The 19,948-nt window shown below is 35.3% G+C and overlaps 1 protein-coding gene across 18 annotated transcripts in view; it reads left to right on the plus strand.

Annotated features, from left to right (window-relative positions):
- Positions 1 to 19,948, plus strand: part of CRPPA (CDP-L-ribitol pyrophosphorylase A) — a 481,097-nt gene that overhangs the window by 128,216 nt on the left and 332,933 nt on the right. For all 18 annotated transcript variants that reach the window (XM_053218382.1, XM_053218386.1, XM_053218374.1 and 15 more), the window contains exon 6: positions 9,774 to 9,868. In XM_053218382.1, coding sequence (XP_053074357.1) covers positions 9,774 to 9,868 — 95 coding nt within the window. The remainder of the gene's footprint in view (positions 1 to 9,773; positions 9,869 to 19,948) is intronic.

Consider the following 19,948-nt stretch of genomic DNA (forward strand, 5'->3'; position numbering starts at 1 on the left):
AAACTTCAGAGGGGGTGAGAACAAAGAGATGATATGAGAGATTGACCTGCTTTGTATCCTGATGTTGTGGTTACACAAACTTATAATGTATTAAAATTAGGGAGATGACATAAAGGTAATTTTAGTGCATACCAATGCAGAGAAAGCTAGAGATCAGTATATCTTCATATGGCCCGGAAGATGCTCTTTCTCTTTTAGGAGTGTTACATAGAGGTAGCATTGGAGTTTTAATTTATTAAATAAAGTGTTGGAAGTTTGCTAGTTATGTAATTAAAAACAATGAAAGAAGACTTCCTGTTTTCCCTAGTCATTTTCTATTGCAATTTTCTAATTGTTAATGTCATTTTCTATTACAAAGGTTTGTTGGAAACTGCAGAGAATCTTATTTACTCCATGAATCTGTGAGACTACCATTTGACATGTGTGGCTTCAATTAGAAAAAAAAAAAGTGTGTGTGTGTGGGGGATTCCTGAATTAGGAAATTACCTATCTTCCTTATATGTTTTATCAGCATGTGCAATGGTTGAGGGCTTCAATTCTAGACTAATTTACCTGGTTTGAATCTTGGCTCCTCAGGTCACTAGCCAAATTAAGCCTAGGAAAATCATTTAAATCTTTACCTGTAAGAACGACATAATGGTTTTGCCTGCATCACACGACTTTGGTTAGAATATACATTTATTATATTATACATAATATGATTTGTAAATTACCGAGTGAGAAATCATCCAGTGATTTGGCTGAGTTACTCTGTGCGTCAATTGTTTTTACTGAAAGTGTGTTAATATCTTTTATTTATTAGTAACATTGCTTTCATGAATTAGAATTTAAAGGGCTCTCTGTGGTAACTTGAATTTTTAATGCCTAGTGCCTTGTGAATAAAAATAATGCTCCTGGGTCTGGATGTTTTTAGCTTTTCTCTTAAACGTTTCAAAGTTCACACATTGTTTTAACAGTTGGTTAGATTTCCTTACGTGATACACTCCAGACCTTTATCCTGTCCTCTGATCATATATAAAGATACTTTCTGAATGAAAGAAGGATGGATGAAAACAGTAGTATACTTGCATATGTTTTTTAAAACGTTTTGTTACCAAACCATAGATACAGAAATCCAAACCAAATTTGTACCTTAAAGAATAATGTGCATATCTGTGTAATAGCACCCAGATCAAGAATAGAACTTTCCCACCCACAGCAGAGACTTTTTCTTGTATTCTTAGGCAATTACAACTTGTTCTATCTCTATCCAGATTTTACAGCAATTTCCCCATATTTCTTCTGAGCTTTATCACTCAAATGTACATTTCTAGACACTTTGTTTTAGTTGTGTGTGTGTGTTTTTAATGACCTGTTTAATCTCACTTACCCTACCAGTTCCCCATCCTTTTATTTTGCTTAAACTTTGTTGCCTGATGAACCCAGTTTATGCGATGTGTAGATTTTTTCCTATTTTGAATTTTGATGAGTGTATATTCTTGCATGGTTCAATTATGCATATTTCTGTATGTGTTTCTGTCTTCTACAAAGTGTTAGCTGGCTCTAGAAACTTAATAAGATTTAGTTTCATCTCTTTGGTAAGATGAGAGGTGGTGTGAGTTTTTTATTACACACCAAATGTTGGTTATCTCTTATTTTCTCGTCTTTTTTTTTTTTAATGTTTTATTTATTTTTAAGACAGAGACGGAGCATGAGTGGGGATGGGGCAGAGAGAGAGAGGGAGACACAGAACCCAAAGCAGGCTCCAGGCTCTGACCACAGAGCCTGACGCTGGGCTCAAACTCACGAGCTGTGAGATCACAACCTGAACCGAAGTCGGATGCTCAACCGACTGAGCCACCCAGGCGCCCCTCTTATTTTCTGATGATAGCAGCCATTGATATTCAGTGACTAGATTTCCTAATATGTGGAGGTGGTGTTAAAAATCATGACATTTTAATTTCTTTAATTCGTTTTCATCTGTTAGTTGAGGTACTTTCATAAACACGTCTCATCTATACTTTATTTACCCAGTGTACAGTTTACATAGAAAGGTAAATGGTTATTTTCTTTTATTAGTATTCAACTGAATAAATTCATTCTCTTCATTCTCTAAACTTACCAATTATTTTGTGTGTGTGTTTACATAAAGATGAAATACTTCATAAATTTATATGATACTTCCAGTTCATTATTCTATTTTAATTCCACCCCAATAAGAACCTTGGTTTTCAAAGATACAGGAATTAACAGAATATTGTACAATCATTCAGATACTTTATTCAACAGTGTACCCTCCAGGTCTCAAAGTGTAGGTACTATCAACCAAGACTATTTCTGAAAAAAGTTACATATTTTTTTATATGTTCCATTCATTCTCCTGTTGCATTTTCTTGTTGATAATATATATTTTCAGATTATATTGCCATTATTACTGTATTCAGTTAATTTTAGACATTATTTAGTCACAGTTCTGCAAGTAACTGTTTTATGCTGTTCCTCAGTCATTGTATATATGTGTCTCTAGACTTTGGTTGTCTGAAACTTGAGCTCTAGTACATTCTCTAGGAAATATTCACAGGAAAATCATTTTCTTAATTTAAGTTGAAAATTGTGTGCTTTATACTTGAAAGTCATTTTTGCTGAATATAAAATGTTGGCTCACAATTTTTTCCTTGAATAACTTAAATATGTTCCTTTGTTTTTATTGAATACATTCTGATGATTGTTTCATTACCTTTATTATTTCTATTCTTTTGTCTAGGTGACCAAAGGAATGATGTTGTTGTTTTTTTTTTAAGTCAAGTAATTTTACTAGAAAATGTCTTGGTAATGTTTTTTCTTGGTAAATTTTTGAGGATATTTATATGTGATCTGAGTGTGTGTGTGTAAATAAAAATGTCAGTATTCTTCATGGATTCCTATTACATTTATGTTGGATCATCTTTATCCAACTTCAATATATGTAACTTTGCTGGATCCTTATCTCTTCATTTTTTAATTTAAAACTATTTTTCATTTTTAACTTTTTATCTTAAATTATCTGTTAATTTAGTACCTATGTCATGTTTGTATAGTCTTTGTTTCTGAAATAGTCTTTTACTTTACATTCTTTACTGAGGACTACCACCTAATTTCTGTGTTTGTAAATTCTAAATTATATAGTTCTCTAATGTTTGGTTTCATTACCTGTATGTTTTTTTAGCTTGTTGTAAAATAGTAGATTGCAATTTTGATTGGCTTCATAGGCACATATTTCTGGCACACCTTCATTATTTTTAGAAGTGTTCTCTTATAAAAAAAATTATATGGTGCTTGACTTTGATAATTTTTCCATTAATTTGTATTTGTCTTTTTATAAAGAAAACAGTCATGTTGGATTAGGGCTCACTCTAATTGTCCTCATTTTAACCTGATGACCTTTTACAGTCTCTTGTCTCCAAATATGGTCACATTCTGAGGATGCTTAGGGTTAGAGCTCCCACTGTGGAAGCATCCCCTCCCTAAGGAAAACAAAAAAACAAAAACAAGGCAACCTAATAATACCCGTACATAACAACATCCCTCACAACCTTGTAACATGGGACCACTTAATCAGACTACATGTTTGTATCTTACCATATATGAGGGACAAAGAAGTAAAAAAAAAAATACAAAAAACTATGCCATGTGGAGTTCAGGGCTCAGTTCTTGGGGTACCAACCCAAGTGAGCAGTGCCGGCAGGAATAAAGTTTGTTCCTGGAAGGAAAAGGCTCACTGTCATGGCTCTGTGCAAGAATCCTGCTACACCACAATGAATTTGACAGGGGACAAAATTCATTCAGCCCATCAAAATCTGTCTTAGTCATGATCCTAGCACACAGCCTCAAAACAAATGACTGTCAATACCTTCTTGTTGGTGCCCTGTGCTAAAACTTTGGAGTGTTGGGAAATCAGAATTTTCAAATAAATTAGAGTTTACTGAGTTTAGGAGTCGGTGATTTTATGGTAGAGAAAAACAAAGGATAAAATTCAATGTAAAATTTGTAATAAAAGCAAAATAAAAATGCAGACCAATGTGAAAGAAAAAAATACCCTTTAGGATACTAACTTCACATAGATTTGAGTTAGAGAACAGAAATTTATAATTTCATGGCTCTGTGACTTTAGGCAACTTACTGGCTGTATAGACTCAATCTATAAAATGGGGAGAATAATTTCTGCTTGTTATGATTGAGAGAAATGATGTTTAAAACTGTCTACCTTGGTAAAAAGTAAAGACAATATTAAAGCCACTTAGTATGGCATGCATATGGATTAATTAGAATAAATGCACTGACTACCAGAATGATTGCTGACCATAAGGACTCCCATGACTCTGTTGCTGGGTACTGCCTGAACATCAGCTTTGTGAGTGGCTTATTACAGCCAAAGTGTGTGTAAATTTCTGTTTCTGAAACTTTACACTGCAGGGCCTTGCCTTAGGACCACTCAGATTAGTAACACAGTAATTCATACCTGGGTATAAGGAAAATCCTGGCTGCGTGCTTACACATGTTTGAGAGAGATAGCTTTATGTATCTCAAGTGGGAATTTGGAGATGTGGGTTTATTGTAGTTTCAAAAAAGTCTCTTTGGTGAAGGTTACCTCCCTATTCCTTTTTTTTTTCCTCTCCTCCTGTTCCCACCCCTGACCAAAATGCATCTAAAACACCGAACTGTGGTTATTAAAGCAAATGGTTTGAGGTGGACCTTTCTGGAGAATTAGACAAGGACATGAATGGCATTTGCAGGTAGGGAGAACACATATATTAGTCCAAAGATCAAGATATGTCCAGGGAATTATAGGTGGTATGATTTGGCTGAGGAGTAAGGAGTGTTGCTCAAGGCATGCGTGATTCTATGTTGCCTTTTATAGAATTGCAGGAGGTGGGAATTTTGTGATGAAGACTGGGAAATTACTAGTTATCTGTTGAAGAATTAGGCTTATTTGCTAGCATATTTGTCAGGGTTCGCCAAAGAAATAGAACAAACAGGATACACACATGAATTGGCTCATGTGATTACAGATTATGGAGGTTGGCAGGTCCAAAATCTCCATAGCAAGTGTCACAGTTTAAGTCCTAAGGCCAGCAGGCTGCTGTAGAACCAGGAAAAGCCAGTATTTCATATCCAAGGCCATTAAGCGGCAGGTTCCTCTCTTACTCCTGGGAGGTCAAACTTCTGTTATATTCAGGTCTTCTACTGTTTAGATGGGGGCCCATCCACTTTCGGGAGGGCAATCAGCTTTATTTAGTTTACCAGTTTAAATGTAAACCACATCTAAAAATACCCTCACACAAACACGCAGATTATGTTTGGCTAAGTATCTGGACACCCCATTGCTCAGTCAAGTTGACATAAAATTATCCATCACAGCCAGGAAAGTAAAATCAAATTGTACATTATTTTTAGCATAATACTTTTGGCAATTGTGCACATACTTTGACCATTTAAAAGTTCTAGCACACAAGGATGAGGTATTAATTGAAAAATTGGTTCTTATTTATTAATGCTTACAGCTTGTAACTAGCGTATAGACTACACGTAATGTTCCTTTACAATTTTTTCTGTTTTTAGTCGTGTTGAGCTCTGTGATACCTAGATGCTGTACGTAAATAAAGAGTTTTTCAGTGTAGATCAGAGAATATGTGTTAAAAACGATGTTTGGTGGAGAGCATACCCTACAGGTTTAGATATTAAAATACTTCATGTGTCATAATTGTCCTTTTAGGAAGATTTAAAAAATATTTTATAAAAAAGGTAGCGTGACAACTAAAACTAACAAGTTAATATTAGTTGGGGGTGGGTATGTGTTTCATTCACTTGAACAGCCGACTCTTGATTTCGGCTCAGGTGATGATCTCGCGGTGTGTGGGTTCAAGCCCTACATGGGGCTCTGAGCTAACAGTGCGGACCCTGCTTCAGATTCTCTCTTTCCCTCTCTGTCTGCCCCTTTTCCACTTGCACACATGCGTGCGCACTGTCTTACAGTAAATGAGTAAACTCAAAAAAATAATATTCGTAATAAAGTTGACAGGTCAGGTATGAGCTAAATTTAACTGCATTATTTTTCTAATTTATCTTTAGGCCTGTTTAAGGGAGAGAGCAAAGACTACATTCTTGTGGTATATTTTTCATGATTCTGGGAAACAAAATGATTTTATGGTTTTCCCTCATTCTATTGTTGTGTTTATTTTAATGTCTAAAATTTCTAAGAATCGCTTTATTAATAGTTAGAACAACAGATTAACAACTCTTAAAGGCCCCTGTTTTTGTTGATTTCATTATTAACCTCAGAGAAGTTGTTAAATTGTTTGCTTTGAGAAATAGTAAGTATTAATTATATTATGTTTGGAAAGAATTTTCTCCTTCATGAAAAAATGAATTTTAAATGTACATTTTTTTCTGAGTTGGGGGTACTGGAGTAACTGGCATTGAGGAGGTTCAATCTATTGGAGCCCTGCTTCCATAGCTGCATTCTTCACCATTTTGAGCCTCCAGCTGCATGGTCCGAGTGCAGTCATTGCTATTGTCTTTTGTTGGTAAAGATCTTACATACATTAGTGTTCCCAGTTAGGATTGTCAGTGTGTGTGGGATTATCAGTAGAAACCACATGAGATGCTTCAACCTAGATCTAACGGATAAACCAAGATAAGAATGATCAGAATGTATCCACTTTAGTTATAAAGAAGTTCAGGGAGGGACACCTGTGTGGCTCACTCTGTTAAGTGTTGCACTCTTGATCTCTGCCCAGGTCACTATCTCACAGTTTCATGAGTTTGAGCCCTGTATCAGGCTCTGTTCTGACAGTGTGGAATCTTGTGATTTTTTTCTCTCCCTCTCTGCCCCTGCCCCACTAGCACTGTCTCTGTCTCAAAAAACAAACAGACAAACAAAAAAAAAAACTTACAAAGTGCAGGGTTGAAAACACAGGACTGTTACTTAAGATGTGGTTTTTATTATTATACATAATTACTGCTTTTTTGGGTGTAACTTTGAAATTTGAAAAGGATTAGTGGGACAAAATTGAAATGGATTTTTTTAACCAAACTGAAATAATTAAGACCATAGAGACCAGGGGCCATTTGTAGTTACAGATGGGTCGTATCTTGAGTAGACAAAACTAATTTTAATTTATATTTTTGTTGGATCCATGTAACCTTGGAAGTGACAATTATTATGTGAACAATTATTAGGGATTTACTTGGACCAGACACTCTATGTAACTTTAGGTATATTAAATCCTCATTTAATCCTCATTAAAATGTCATAATGTTAGATCTTTTATCCCATGTTTCCTTCATTTCTCGTATATTTAAAAATTCTGTGTAGAAAGTTTGTCATTTCTACATTGCTCATTAACTTAACAAACATTATTAAATGCCCAAGAAGTGCCTTATATCTATAATTTATTAACATTGTGTGGTTTTTTTTCTTAGATTGCCTTTATAATACTGGCCAAGAAACGGCTAAACTGTAAACTCTAGTGAGCCATGAAGATCAGAGTAGGTGGATGGATTTGGGTTTTTTTAAACAGTTTGACGCTAGCAATCTCAAAGGGAATTGGATAACAATTCTCAGCATGCTCCAATTGCTACAATATGGAGTAGATTAGAGAAAACTGCAGAATTATCCCAAAAGGATTATATTCAAAAAGAGTTATACCATTTGGGGGGAATTAATCAGCTATCATAGACAATTAGCTTTTTGTTTTTTGTTTTTGTCCAAAGTGAAAACTTATATAAACTCCACATTATAGAAAATCAAGGCAATGAACAAGCAGAGGTTTTCAACGTGACTAAACATCTGAATCAGTTTTGGAGCTTCAAAAAAAATACAGGCAAGAATCTTGTTGGGTGGGTTTTAAAAGTATGTATTTGAAAACTGCAAAAGCCAAACAAAACCTACTCAGAATTGATTCTGATGTGCAACCAAAGTTGAGAACCATTGAATTGGGGGAACTGATGAAGATTTAACCTGGTCTAGACTGTGAATGCCACTGGACAGGTAGAGAATTTTATATGACTAGGAAAAGGACATATTGGTATGGACAATTGACAGTATAAAGAAAATGGTCAATCTGGCACAGATTACTCTGGAGTATAAATCCCTGGGAATTACAAGGCGTAAACAGACAGTATAGAAATCGACATGATAGAAGATTCACCTTATTTATTGTTATATTCCCTTGAATCTAGGTTCTCGTATTTTTTTTTTGCTGATCTTCGGTAAATAGGTGATTTTTTTAATTTTTTAATTAAAATTTTATTTTAATTTTAATAGCTTTATTGAGGTATAAAAGACATATAACATCATGCAAGTTTTGGGTGTGCAATGTAATGATTTGATGTATGTATATATTGTGCAGTGATTACCACAATAAGGTTAATATATTTGTTACATCCAATAGTTAAATTATTTTTAAAAGATGAATTTTAACATCTCCTACTATATACATACATATGCAACACACACATATTCATGTATTTTTTTTATTGTATCTTAATGTGTTTTTGGGGGGCAGAATATTTTTTATTTCAAACAAAAGATGAAAGAATAGTACATATAACTTCCATTCTGTCTTTTGCCTAGGTATACCATTTGCCCATTTTTTTTACATTATCTCCCCTTTGTAAAGCCTCAGCAAGAGTGATCATGAAAAAGTTAGTTCACTTCTGTGAATTCAGGTTTCTGGTATCTATTATATAGATTCATAATAATATTGTTTGCAGGGCCATCATGAACATTGGTAATAATAGAACATAGAGCTCTTGCACCATACAATATTCTTGATAGATGTGAGGTAGTTAGTAAAGGGAGTACTATTAATTGGTGCTTTTCTTAATATTTTAAATGTCTGTTGTCCCCAGCTGTGCTTGGAAAAATGATTAACTATTACTAGATTAACGTTTATATATATCATGTTATATAAAGTTGTTCCTTGAAGAAGCAGCTGGGTTAAATGTTAAACTAATTTGATTTAGAATTCTTATTTAAAATTAAGCCTTTGTAAAAGTTTTTGACATAATACCATGCATTGTCTTCTTAATTGGCAGCGATATAGCTATTTCTTAGTATTATAGACCTAGCTAGTGTAGAGTAGGATTATGTATCTTTTGAGAGAGTGCATCCAAGGTTTACAAAGGTGAGCGTGATTATGTCATATGAATTGTGTTTTTAAAATGGATCATGTCGAAGACACTTAACAAATTTGAAGAAAATTAGTGTGGCTATTATAATCACTTGTAACAGTTAAACAGGCAAGAACTTAATTGTATTGAATTGACTGAATTAAGACGAATGCCAAGGACACTTCTGTGCTCATCCAGGACACTAGGTGGCACAGTGAGTTGCACACAGAAGGTACTTTCTAGCCTGAAGTGGGGGATCTGCATGAGATGGGATTTTATCAGATTTTAGGGGACTCTTTATAAATAGAGAAGGAATGAACTGTCAGGCAAATAGCTGTCACCTTCAGTTAGTCCTTTTTAGATATATCCTATGATGTCTTATTTCTGTTGATTATACAGTGTCCTGGTTAGCCACTTACACAGCAATGAATCCCTATCTTTATTGACTTGGGTGGTAAAGAGTGGAGGATTTATCAGTGTGGATTCCAAGTGATTTCACCGGCCTGCAGGTAAAAGCTTTGTAGTTTGACAGTTACAAACAACAGGTTAATCTAGGTTTTAGCATACTAGGGCTTTGTTCCATTTTCTCTTAGAAACTTACTTTTTTTTTTTCTTTTTCTTTTTTTTTTTTTTTATCTCAGAAAGAATTTCACAGCACATATGCCTGGTTATGGACACAAAAGATGAGAATCATGTAGGTCATCGTCTTGAAGAAGTACTAAAAGACGAATTAAATGTAAGTATTCAAAGATTGAGTTTCATGATCTCAAAGAGTTGAGTTCATTTTATACCTCTTTTTTTGAGCTGATGAACTTGCTAGTTAAATTCATATCTAATTGGGCTAAGGAAATGAAAGTAGTAATTAAATGTGAGGTCCATAGAAATTATTTGTAAGTTTTACCACTAATAACTTCAATTATTTATTTCTATGACAACTTTGTGTCTTGAAATGTTTTGACAGAATGATTTTATTTAACTGTAAGTAACTTCCCTGTTTCTGTTAAAACGTATACCACCTATCAAAGTTTATGGTGAACATGTGATAACTTGTTAACAATATACATGATCAAGTTCTATTTAAAAGCTGAAGGAAAAAGTTGATTTTAGGTAGCTAATTTTATTACAATAGCATAGTTAGAGGAATGAGCTCTGTTAGGACTGTCTGTACTCAGATGGCAGCTTTATTGCTTAATTTCCTTATCTTAAATTGAAAATGTCAATAATACCCACTTTGTGAAATTATTAAGAGGGTTGAATAAAATAACTTAAAAGTTTGAATTTAAAGTTTAAATAAATTTAAAGTACTTACAAAAGCATCTGGCTTGTAATAAGTTTTTGGTGAAAATGAGCTATAATAATTAAACTTTCAATGATGAGACAGATACCTATTAAGTAGTAAATACTACTGGTTTCCCAAAATTTAGTCCTGAATTAGGTACACGAACTGTTAAGAACACAGATCCCTGGAATATGTAAAAACTGAGTGAACCGTACACTGGGATTAGTTCTGGAATCCAAATTTTTAATAAGCTCCCCCAGGTGGTATTAATGACAATCAGTGACAAATTCTACCAGTAGTGTTTGCAGCAATGACGCAAAGCTGGAAAAAAAAAAAAAAAAAAAAAAAAGATTACCATTTCCACTGTTTCTTAGGTGGAAAGGTCATACTCTAATCCAGTCTTCTGTATTGCTTCTATCCATTGACTTTCTGGGGATTTTACCCCCATCTTTGAAAATTTTAGCACTTTGCTCTCTGCTTTCTGTCTCAAGTTCACTTGTTAAGAATCTGTTCCTGGAGAGCCTCGGTGGTTCAGTGAGTTGAGTCTGACTCTTGATTTCAGCACAGGTCATGATCTCACTGTCCTTGGATGGAGCTCCAAGTTGGGCTCTCCATTGGTGTGGAGCCTGCTTGAGATTCTCTCTCTCCCTCTTCCTTAGCCCCTCCCCAGCTTGAGTGTGAGCACGTGCTCAACTCTCTCACGCTCTTTCTCTTAAAAAAAAAAAAAAAATCCTAAACTATAGATAACTTTCCACTGTCTAACCCACTGAAGCGCCCTTTTGCCTCAAAAATAGTCTTTTACTCTTGGGTAACCTCATTTATTCTTTTTCCAATCAATGCAGAAGCCACTGAGGTGGGACCTTGAGAGAATTTTTTTTTCAACATAATACTTAATTTTTTTAAATTTATGTCCAAATTAGCACATAGTGCAACAATGATTTCAGGGATAGATTCCTTAATGCCCCTTACCCATTTAGCCCATCCCCCCACAACCCCTCCAGTAACCCTCTGTTTGTTCTCCATATTTATGAGTCTTTTATGCTTTGTCCCCCTCCCTGTTTTTATATTATTTTTGTTTCCCTTCCCTTATGTTCATCTGTTTTGTCTCTTAAAGTCCTCATATGAGTGAAGTCATATGATATTTGTCTTTTTCTGACTAATTTCACTTAGCATGATACCCTCCTGTTCCATCCATGTAGTTGCAAATGGCAAGATTTATTCTTTTTTGATTGCTGAGTAATACTCCATTGTATATATATACCACATCTTCTTTATCCATTCATCTGTCGATGAACATACGGACTCTTTCCATACTTTGGCTATTGTAGATAGCGCTGCTATAAACATTCGGGTGCATGTGTCCCTTCAAAACAGCATACCTGTAAATACCTAGCAGTGCAATTGCTGGGTCATAGGGTAGTTCTATTTTTATTTTTTGAGGAGCCTCCACACTGTTTTCCAGAGTGGCTACACCAGCTTGCATTCCCACCAGCGGTGCAAAAGAGATCCTCTTTCTCTGCATCCTCACCAACATCTGTTGTTGCCTGAGTTGTTCAAGTCAGCCATTCTGATAGGTGTCAGGTGGCATCTCATGGTGGTTTTGATTTGTATTTCCCTGATGATGAGTGATGTTGAGCATTTTGTCATGTGTTGGTTGGCCATCTGGATGTCTTCTTTGCAGAAGTGTCTATTCATGTCTTTTGCCCATTTCTTCACTGGATTATTGTTTTTTTGGTGTTGAGTTTGATAAGTTCCTCATAGATTTTGGATACTAACCCTTTATCTGATATGTCATTTGCAAATATCTTCTCCCATTCCTTCAGTTGCCTTTTAGTTTTGCTGATTGTTTCCTTTGCTGTGCAGAAGCTTTTTATTTTGATGAGGTCCCAGTAGTTCATTTTTGGTTTTGTTTCCCTGGCCTCTCTGTCTCTGCCTTTCTGTCTCTGTTGCTTCATTGTTGGTGTGACCCTGAGAGAATATTGTTGGAACGCTGGCTATTCTTCAAGTCTGAGTTGACAGAGCTGGGTTTTTATACTCTTGTTGAGTACCCAGCTGTTATATTCTGTGTCCCTACAGCTGGGTACTCAACAAGAGTATAAAAACCCAGCTCTCTCATACCAACAATGAAGCAGCAGAGAGAGAAATCAAAGAATTGGTCCCATTTATTTATTTATTACAGTTTATTTATTACAGTTGCACCAAAAACCATAAAACACCTAGGAATATATCTAAGCAAGTCACAGTTAATGCAGTATTCTGTTAATAGAGTATTTTTTTGTTGCTTCTTTTTCTGTTCATGTTTAGTGATAAAACGGCATGAGATGTGGGGATACACACAGTGGTTCATTACTGGTCTTGTGTGATTGATTCATCACTGTGACCTCTCAAGACCTTACCCCTCTCATTTTCAGTGACCTTGATTTACCTATCTGTTGGACCCTGTCTGGATATTGCCGTCATCTTCACTGGGCTGAAAAATAAGTACTAAGGCTATTTCTTAACCTCTGATCACAGATTTTGTCATTCCATAACTTTTACAAAATGCATTCCTGTGCATTTTTGAATTTTATAGGGAGCTCTAGGTCCCCTATATTGTCCCTTTTGGCTACATTTTATCTTATACCCTTCTTTGCCTCGTTCACATACAGTGTTCTATCATTTCAGTGGATCATGGATCTTCTACTGAAGCCTCAATTCCCTGTTCTTTGGAATTCGCCCCCTTGGTTAAAGCTGTATCCATGTATTAGTCTAACTTTCACCTTTCTTAGCCTTGACTCTCACAATACTGCTGGAGGAAATTATACAGTAGTTCAGATTGTTGCCATTAAAAAAAAATACTGGTCTCCATCTGCAGTGGACACAGAATGTTTTAGAGCAAACATACCACGATTGCATAGTGAGCTCCCATCCTCCTCAGTGAATATTTTAGACCTCCAGCACTTCTCTCAAATGCCAAACCCAGGGTTTCTTAACCTCAGCACTGTTGGCATTTTGAGCTGGATAATTCTTCATTAGAGCTGTCTTGTGAATTGTACACTGTTTAGAAGCATCCTTGGTCTGTACCACTGGATGTCCCTAGTTATCTCCAGATATTACTATCATTCCCAGCTCCTGATTGTAGCAACCAAAATATCTGCATTTATATAGTAAATGGTGCCTGGATGGGGACAAAATCCCCCTTTAGTTGAGAAATGTTGGTCTAATTCTACTATATTGACCCCTATTCTTAGTTATAGGCCTTGAAATTGCCTCCAGCTTCAGAGCATAATTTTATACTCTCACATGGGAACTCCTTATCGTCCTGGCACCAAACTTCCGCAGAGTCTTCAATCTGTAGTCATGCTCTTACTAAGACTGTATTCTATTCTGAGCTCTGGTTCCCCTCCCTCCACTCTCCCCACTGCCATCAACATTCCACCATATTCAAGTTCCTTCCATTAATGGAAACAAAGCAAAAAAAAAAAAAATCCTCTCAACTCAGGTTACCTGAAGCTGTCCTTATTTAGAGTAATGTAACTTCTCATTCCTTCATATATTATAGCCTCATTTCCAGTCCCACCTTCTGAAGGAACTACTCTCAGTGAGGTCCTCGATGACCCTTTGAGCAATCCACAATACCTCATCAGTCCTTACCCTGATTTACTGCAGCATTTGACCCTCTTGTCTAATACTTTCTTCTACAAGGAATCTCATCCCATTTTGTAAAATCTTGTTTTTTTGAACATCCTTTTTTTTGTTTTGTTTTGTTTTCTTTGTGGCTTCCTCTTAATTTTGTTTATAGGATACTGTTTATAATTTCTGGTTCCTGTACATAGGTGAGTGGTTTTCTCTGGAAAAACTATGCCAATGCTTCATATATCCTCTAATTGTTAGGGACAAAATCAGTCTCTGACCCTGTGTTTAATTGATCACTATCCTGTGTTTTAGAGATATAAATTCAATTAGAAGTCTCCCAGACTCTCAAGTTTGAATATTAGTAATATTTCACATTTCACAAATTGTTCCAATTTTCCTTCATCTGACCTGTGTATATTTTTCCTAGATCCCTAAACCTGGTATAATTTTTCACCCATTCTCTATCTCATCCCTGAAGCAAATAAAGTTCTGAAACACTTTCATTTTACCTCATTATCTCTCAACTGTGTTGTATTCATCAACCCTGTCGCCATCCTATGTACCCCAGCTCTTGTCTGGATTATCACACAGTCTACTAACTGGTATCCTGCCTCCAGTCTTGATTCTGTCACATCTATTCTTGGTATGGCTGTTAGATGCATTTTTAGAACTCCTACGCCTTACCATGTTACTCTCCACTCAGAACTGTTGCTTGATTTGCCACTGCTCTTAAATTAATGTAAAAATTCCTTGCCAATCTTATAAGATCTCTCATGTTACTGATGATGCTATTAAAGACGACAGACACAGCAACAATAATAATAAATATTTTTCAGCACACCTATTTTATGTTAGGTACCATAGCATATGTTGTTAATAACCTTCTGAAATAGGTAGTATTATTTTTATTTCCCAGATGAGAAAATTGAGGCACAGGGACATGCCTAAATTGTCCTTATTAACATTGCCATGAAGTAGCAAAGCAGGAACATGGAGATAAATATGGATTTATGTGATACCAAAGTCTATCCTCTTAAAGTGGTACCCTTGCTTCTCCATATTGCTCACTATTCAGGCTAGCTCTACTTCTTTGAGTTTCTCAAATTGGATAGCACTTTCCTACCTCTTCACTCTTTGTCCCCAATAGTGTTTCCCCAGGGAGCTTTTCCTGCTCACTATTTTTTTACAGTTTGGTTTACATACTCTTTTGTTGTATTCTCCAGGTTGCTATCTGAACTAATTTGAAGTCTTCCCGGAGCTTAGTGCAGTCTTGATTCTAGGAGGAGATTTATTGAATGTTAAATAAACAAATGGATAAATGATCATGACTTGTTATCACTAAGCTGAACATTGTATTACGTATTGTACTGTGCTTTCTGCATAACTGATTACCCCCAATTTAGTGACTTAAAATAATGAGCATTCATTATCTCACAGTTTCTGTGAGACCTGAGTGTAGGCACAGCACAGCCAGTAGGCTTTGGTTCAGGGTTTCAATTTGGTTGTAGTCAAGCTGTTTTCTGTAGGCTGAGGCCCTGGAAATGGATCTGCTCCCAAGCTTACTCAAGTAGTTGCTGGTGGGCCTTAATCCTTTGCCATGTGGACTTCTCCACAGAGCTGCCTCACAACATGCTATTCAGAATTGAAGGCACAGTCTTTTTGTAAATTGATCTTACAAGAATATCCCCTCACTTCTGTCCTCTTGCCTTCTTTTGAAGGAAGTAAGTATATCCAACCCACACTCCAGAGGAGGTGAATATACAAGATGGTGAATATTGAGAGGTAGGGTGATTGTTAGTGGGCCTCTCTTATTTTTTTAAGATGTTTGTTTTGAGAAAGAGTGAGTATGCAAGTAGATACACGCTTGAGTGGGGGATGGGCACAGAGAGGGCGAGAACGAATCCCAAGCAGGCTTTTTTGCTGTCACTGTGGAGCCTGTCATGAGGCTCAATCTCATGACTGAGATCATGACTTGATCCAAAATCGAGTCAGATGCTCAACCAACTGAGCTACCCAGATGCCCCAGTGGACCTCTCTTAGAAGTTGCTTGCTACAAACATATATTCATCATGAAGTTGAAAAAAAAAATACCCAGTAACGTGTCCCATCTAGCTTCTTGTGGTATGTGAAGCAGTACTGTATATAAGTCTGAGTCTTCTCTATTAGAAATTTGCCTTATGTTACCTAAAATTTCCTCATTGAAATCATTATCCAGCTAAACTATAATTCCTTGGTTAAATAAATGGAGGCACAATCTATTTGACATGAAAACTTGGTATTAGTACTTGAGTTCATCAGATATTCTACATGACTCACACCAGAGTTAATTAGAAACATCTGAATAGTTGTCAAATCAAAGACAGACAAAAGGAGCTAACTAGCCTAAACCAAAAGCCTCAGGATGTACTCTGAGCAGGAATGACTGTAATCTCCTGAATTAAATGCAGTTCTTTCCATATAAACCAGTCTAACAAATTTTCAAACTCCAACAGAGAAAAGAGTCCATGACTAATTTGTTGAGAATTTTATGTTGATTAGTCCATAGTATAACCCTAGGTAACCTATTGTATAATCTGATAAAACATACTAAATATTGAATTAATCTTAGAAGAAATGAGCCTTCAAAAGAGAGACATAATGGTCTTAACATATTGTTCACAGCTTCAGAAATAGTTCCCGAGCTTCCACTCATCTTCTTTTCTATATATTTTTTTCTTTTCCCGTGCTCCTCCCTCTCTCTGTCACTTTTGATGATAGAAATTTTCAATCACATACCTAAAAAGAGACAATACTATTAAGAATTCTCACGTACCTATTACCTAGCTTCACAATGACCAACTCATGGCCAGTATTGTTTTCTCTATACTCATTTATCCCCAGATTATTTTAAAGAAGATCTCAGCTATCCTGTCATTTCATCTGTAAATATCTCAGTATGTACCTGTATAAAAAAAGTTTATTTTTTAAGCTATTATTATAATACAATAACCACACTCCAAAATATCCTTAATTGTGCCATAATATCATCAAATGTCCATCAGTTATTAACTTTCTCCAATTCTCTTATGTATTTTATTCTTTTGTTTTCCATTTATTTGAATCATTGTCTCTTTTAGTGAGCCTTCCATTCTCTTTCAAGAATGTCCACAAACAACCATCAGTTAACATGTTTCTGAAATTTATTTTTATCTACAGTTTTTATCTTCATATTTTTTTAGAGTAAATTGTCCTTTAGAAATGCCCATAGTGTGGCTTTTATTGTTTGTGACTCTGTGGTGTCAGTTAACAAGTCTCTCTGTCCCCTGTATATCCTAGAAATTGTTAATAAGATCTAGAGGTTTGTTCAGATTTTGACTAAAGTTTTTCTTTGGCAAAAATAAATTGCTTTTTTCATGGCGATGTATACTTCTCCCAAGAAGTACATAAGTCTAGTCTTGTGTATTTTTGTGGTATAGACAGACACTACTGTCTAGAACCATTATTATGTGAAGGTTGCAAAATGATACAAAGTCCATTGCAAGAAAGGTGGAAATTGTGGCTCTCCTCTGGAGAGTATCAATGGGTTTTTTTTCCCTTAAAGATTATAGATAGAGTCATGATTTTAAAATATATTTATGGGATTCAATCCATGGCAGTTATTTTTTACTGATGTTCAATTGGTCCAGGTTTGGCCATGAGAAGCATTTTCAAGTTAGCTTGAATCCTTTTTGCATTAGTCTAATAGTCTTTGATAACTCCTGCTTTCTGGTGTGACAAGATGTTCTAGATTCATCTTGTGCATTTCCTGACCAAAACTGGAATCAACTAGTTCTCTAGCTGACTGCTGCTAGACTGGGTCATTGTTTTCACTTTTTATTTTGTTAACAGAGGTAGAAAACACTATTTCCCTTATTTGTTAAACATAAAACACATCTTGAATTCTCAATGATATTTCCAAATGAAATTAGAATTGGAGTTGCAGAATTTTTTTTTAATGTATTTTAGCTCTACTTTCGCCAATAGTGAAACTTACTGTTTTACATTATTCCAACATAACAAACACATTTACTTTCTCTCATGATACACATACCACAAGGTGGTCTTGACCTTTCAATTTCACCGTGTCATCAGTCCATTCCTGTGAACAATGTAAGGTATTTTCTAAAATAGGTAAGGTATTTTCTAAATAGGCTATATCCTATTTAGGATGGACAATCAAATTAATTTTTCTCCAGCCATTTGGAATTGTAATTGATTATGACACTATCTGGATACACAAAATCATTCGGCTTATCTTATTTTTAGACGTTGATTTTTTTTTTTCAACGTTTTATTTATTTTTGGGACAGAGAGAGACAGAGCATGAACGGGGGAGGGGCAGAGAGAGAGGGAGACACAGAATCGGAAACAGGCTCCAGGCTCTGAGCCATCAGCCCAGAGCCCGACGCGGGGCTCGAACTCCCGGACCGCGAGATCGTGACCTGGCTGAAGTCGGACGCTTAACCGACTGCGCCACCCAGGCGCCCCTAGACGTTGATTTTTTAAAAGAAACATGTTTTATAAATTTGTATGAAACTCTACTGTACCAAAATAAAATCTACAAAGCAAATTACACTCAAAGAAGTCCAACTTTTGTCTCTGCTTTCTGTGCCTATTGCCTTCCTCTTCTACGAGTAACCAGTTTTTTGAAGTTTTATGGTTTATTCCTTATCCTCCTTATCAGTTTCTGTATAGTAAGTATTGTTTTGCATTTATAAAGTTTTCCTCTTGTCCCCCTTTGATGACTACCTTTCTATTAAAATTCTTAGGAAATACCTTTGTCTTTTACTAATATTAAATTCTTTTGGCTGTTGTCTAATGGATCTCTTTTCTGAGCAACATTGAAATTAACTAGTGCCTTCTTCCTCCTACCTAATCTGAATTAATGTCTTTAACACCTTTTTTATATTCTCTCCCATTAATATGTGATTACATATTATATTGTCTCCCTCAAAACCATTATTTATACTTAGTTCTATAATAAATGCTGGTCTTATTTTAAGAAGACTTACATTGATATTTTGCAGATATTTTGGTTCTCTGAAAATAATGCTCCCGTAGATTCACTAGGGAGGGTTCCTCGACAGACACAGTATTCCATGTTCTTGCATATGAATAAAATTAGTCTTTGGCTAAAAATCTGCAAGTTGATTTTGGCTCAAAAAAATGTTGGTTCAAAACTTTCTCTTTGGACACCTTAAATGTGGCTTGGTATTTTCTTCTATCATAGAGTTTTTGGATCAAGTGTGGTTAAAATCTGATTGTCTTATAAATGACTTGGCATATTTGCTTGGATGCCCACTGAATTTTTTTTTATTTATTTAAAGTCCATTTGTACTAGAATTTTCTCAGTGTTGGTCCTTTTAGGTTAATATTGCTCTGTACACAATGTGTCTATTATTGTGTAATTTCACATCTTTTTATTTCCTGAAACTTTTATAGCATTGTTGTTTTTAGTATATTTGCATTCCATCACTCTAGTTTTCTCTTGCTATTGGATTACTATTGCATAAAAGCTACATATTGTTTACCCATCTTCGTAGCTATTAATTTCTTTTGGATTTTTTTTTAATTTAAACAATTCATGCTTTCAATTTTATATTTCTCTTCAGGAGTTGTCTGTCATATTTATTTTCTTTGGTGTCCTTCATAATTTACCCTTCATTTCTGAAACAAATTATTTTCTCAAATTAATTTTCCCAATTTCTTGTTCTAGTCACCTTGTTTCTGATTTATTCCAGTTCTCACTTTTGTAGTTTTTCATTTTGTTTTAGCTTATTATTAAATGCTGGATTGCAGCTTTCACCTGCTTTGTGAATATCTTTGTGATGTATGTGTATTGTCTGTAGGGACATTGTTTTGCTCTTTATTCTTTTATTTCTTATATGAGATTTGAGGTCCTTT

Source organism: Acinonyx jubatus, chromosome A2 (genome assembly GCF_027475565.1).
Source record: "Acinonyx jubatus isolate Ajub_Pintada_27869175 chromosome A2, VMU_Ajub_asm_v1.0, whole genome shotgun sequence".
Classification (NCBI taxonomy): domain Eukaryota; kingdom Metazoa; phylum Chordata; class Mammalia; order Carnivora; family Felidae; genus Acinonyx; species Acinonyx jubatus.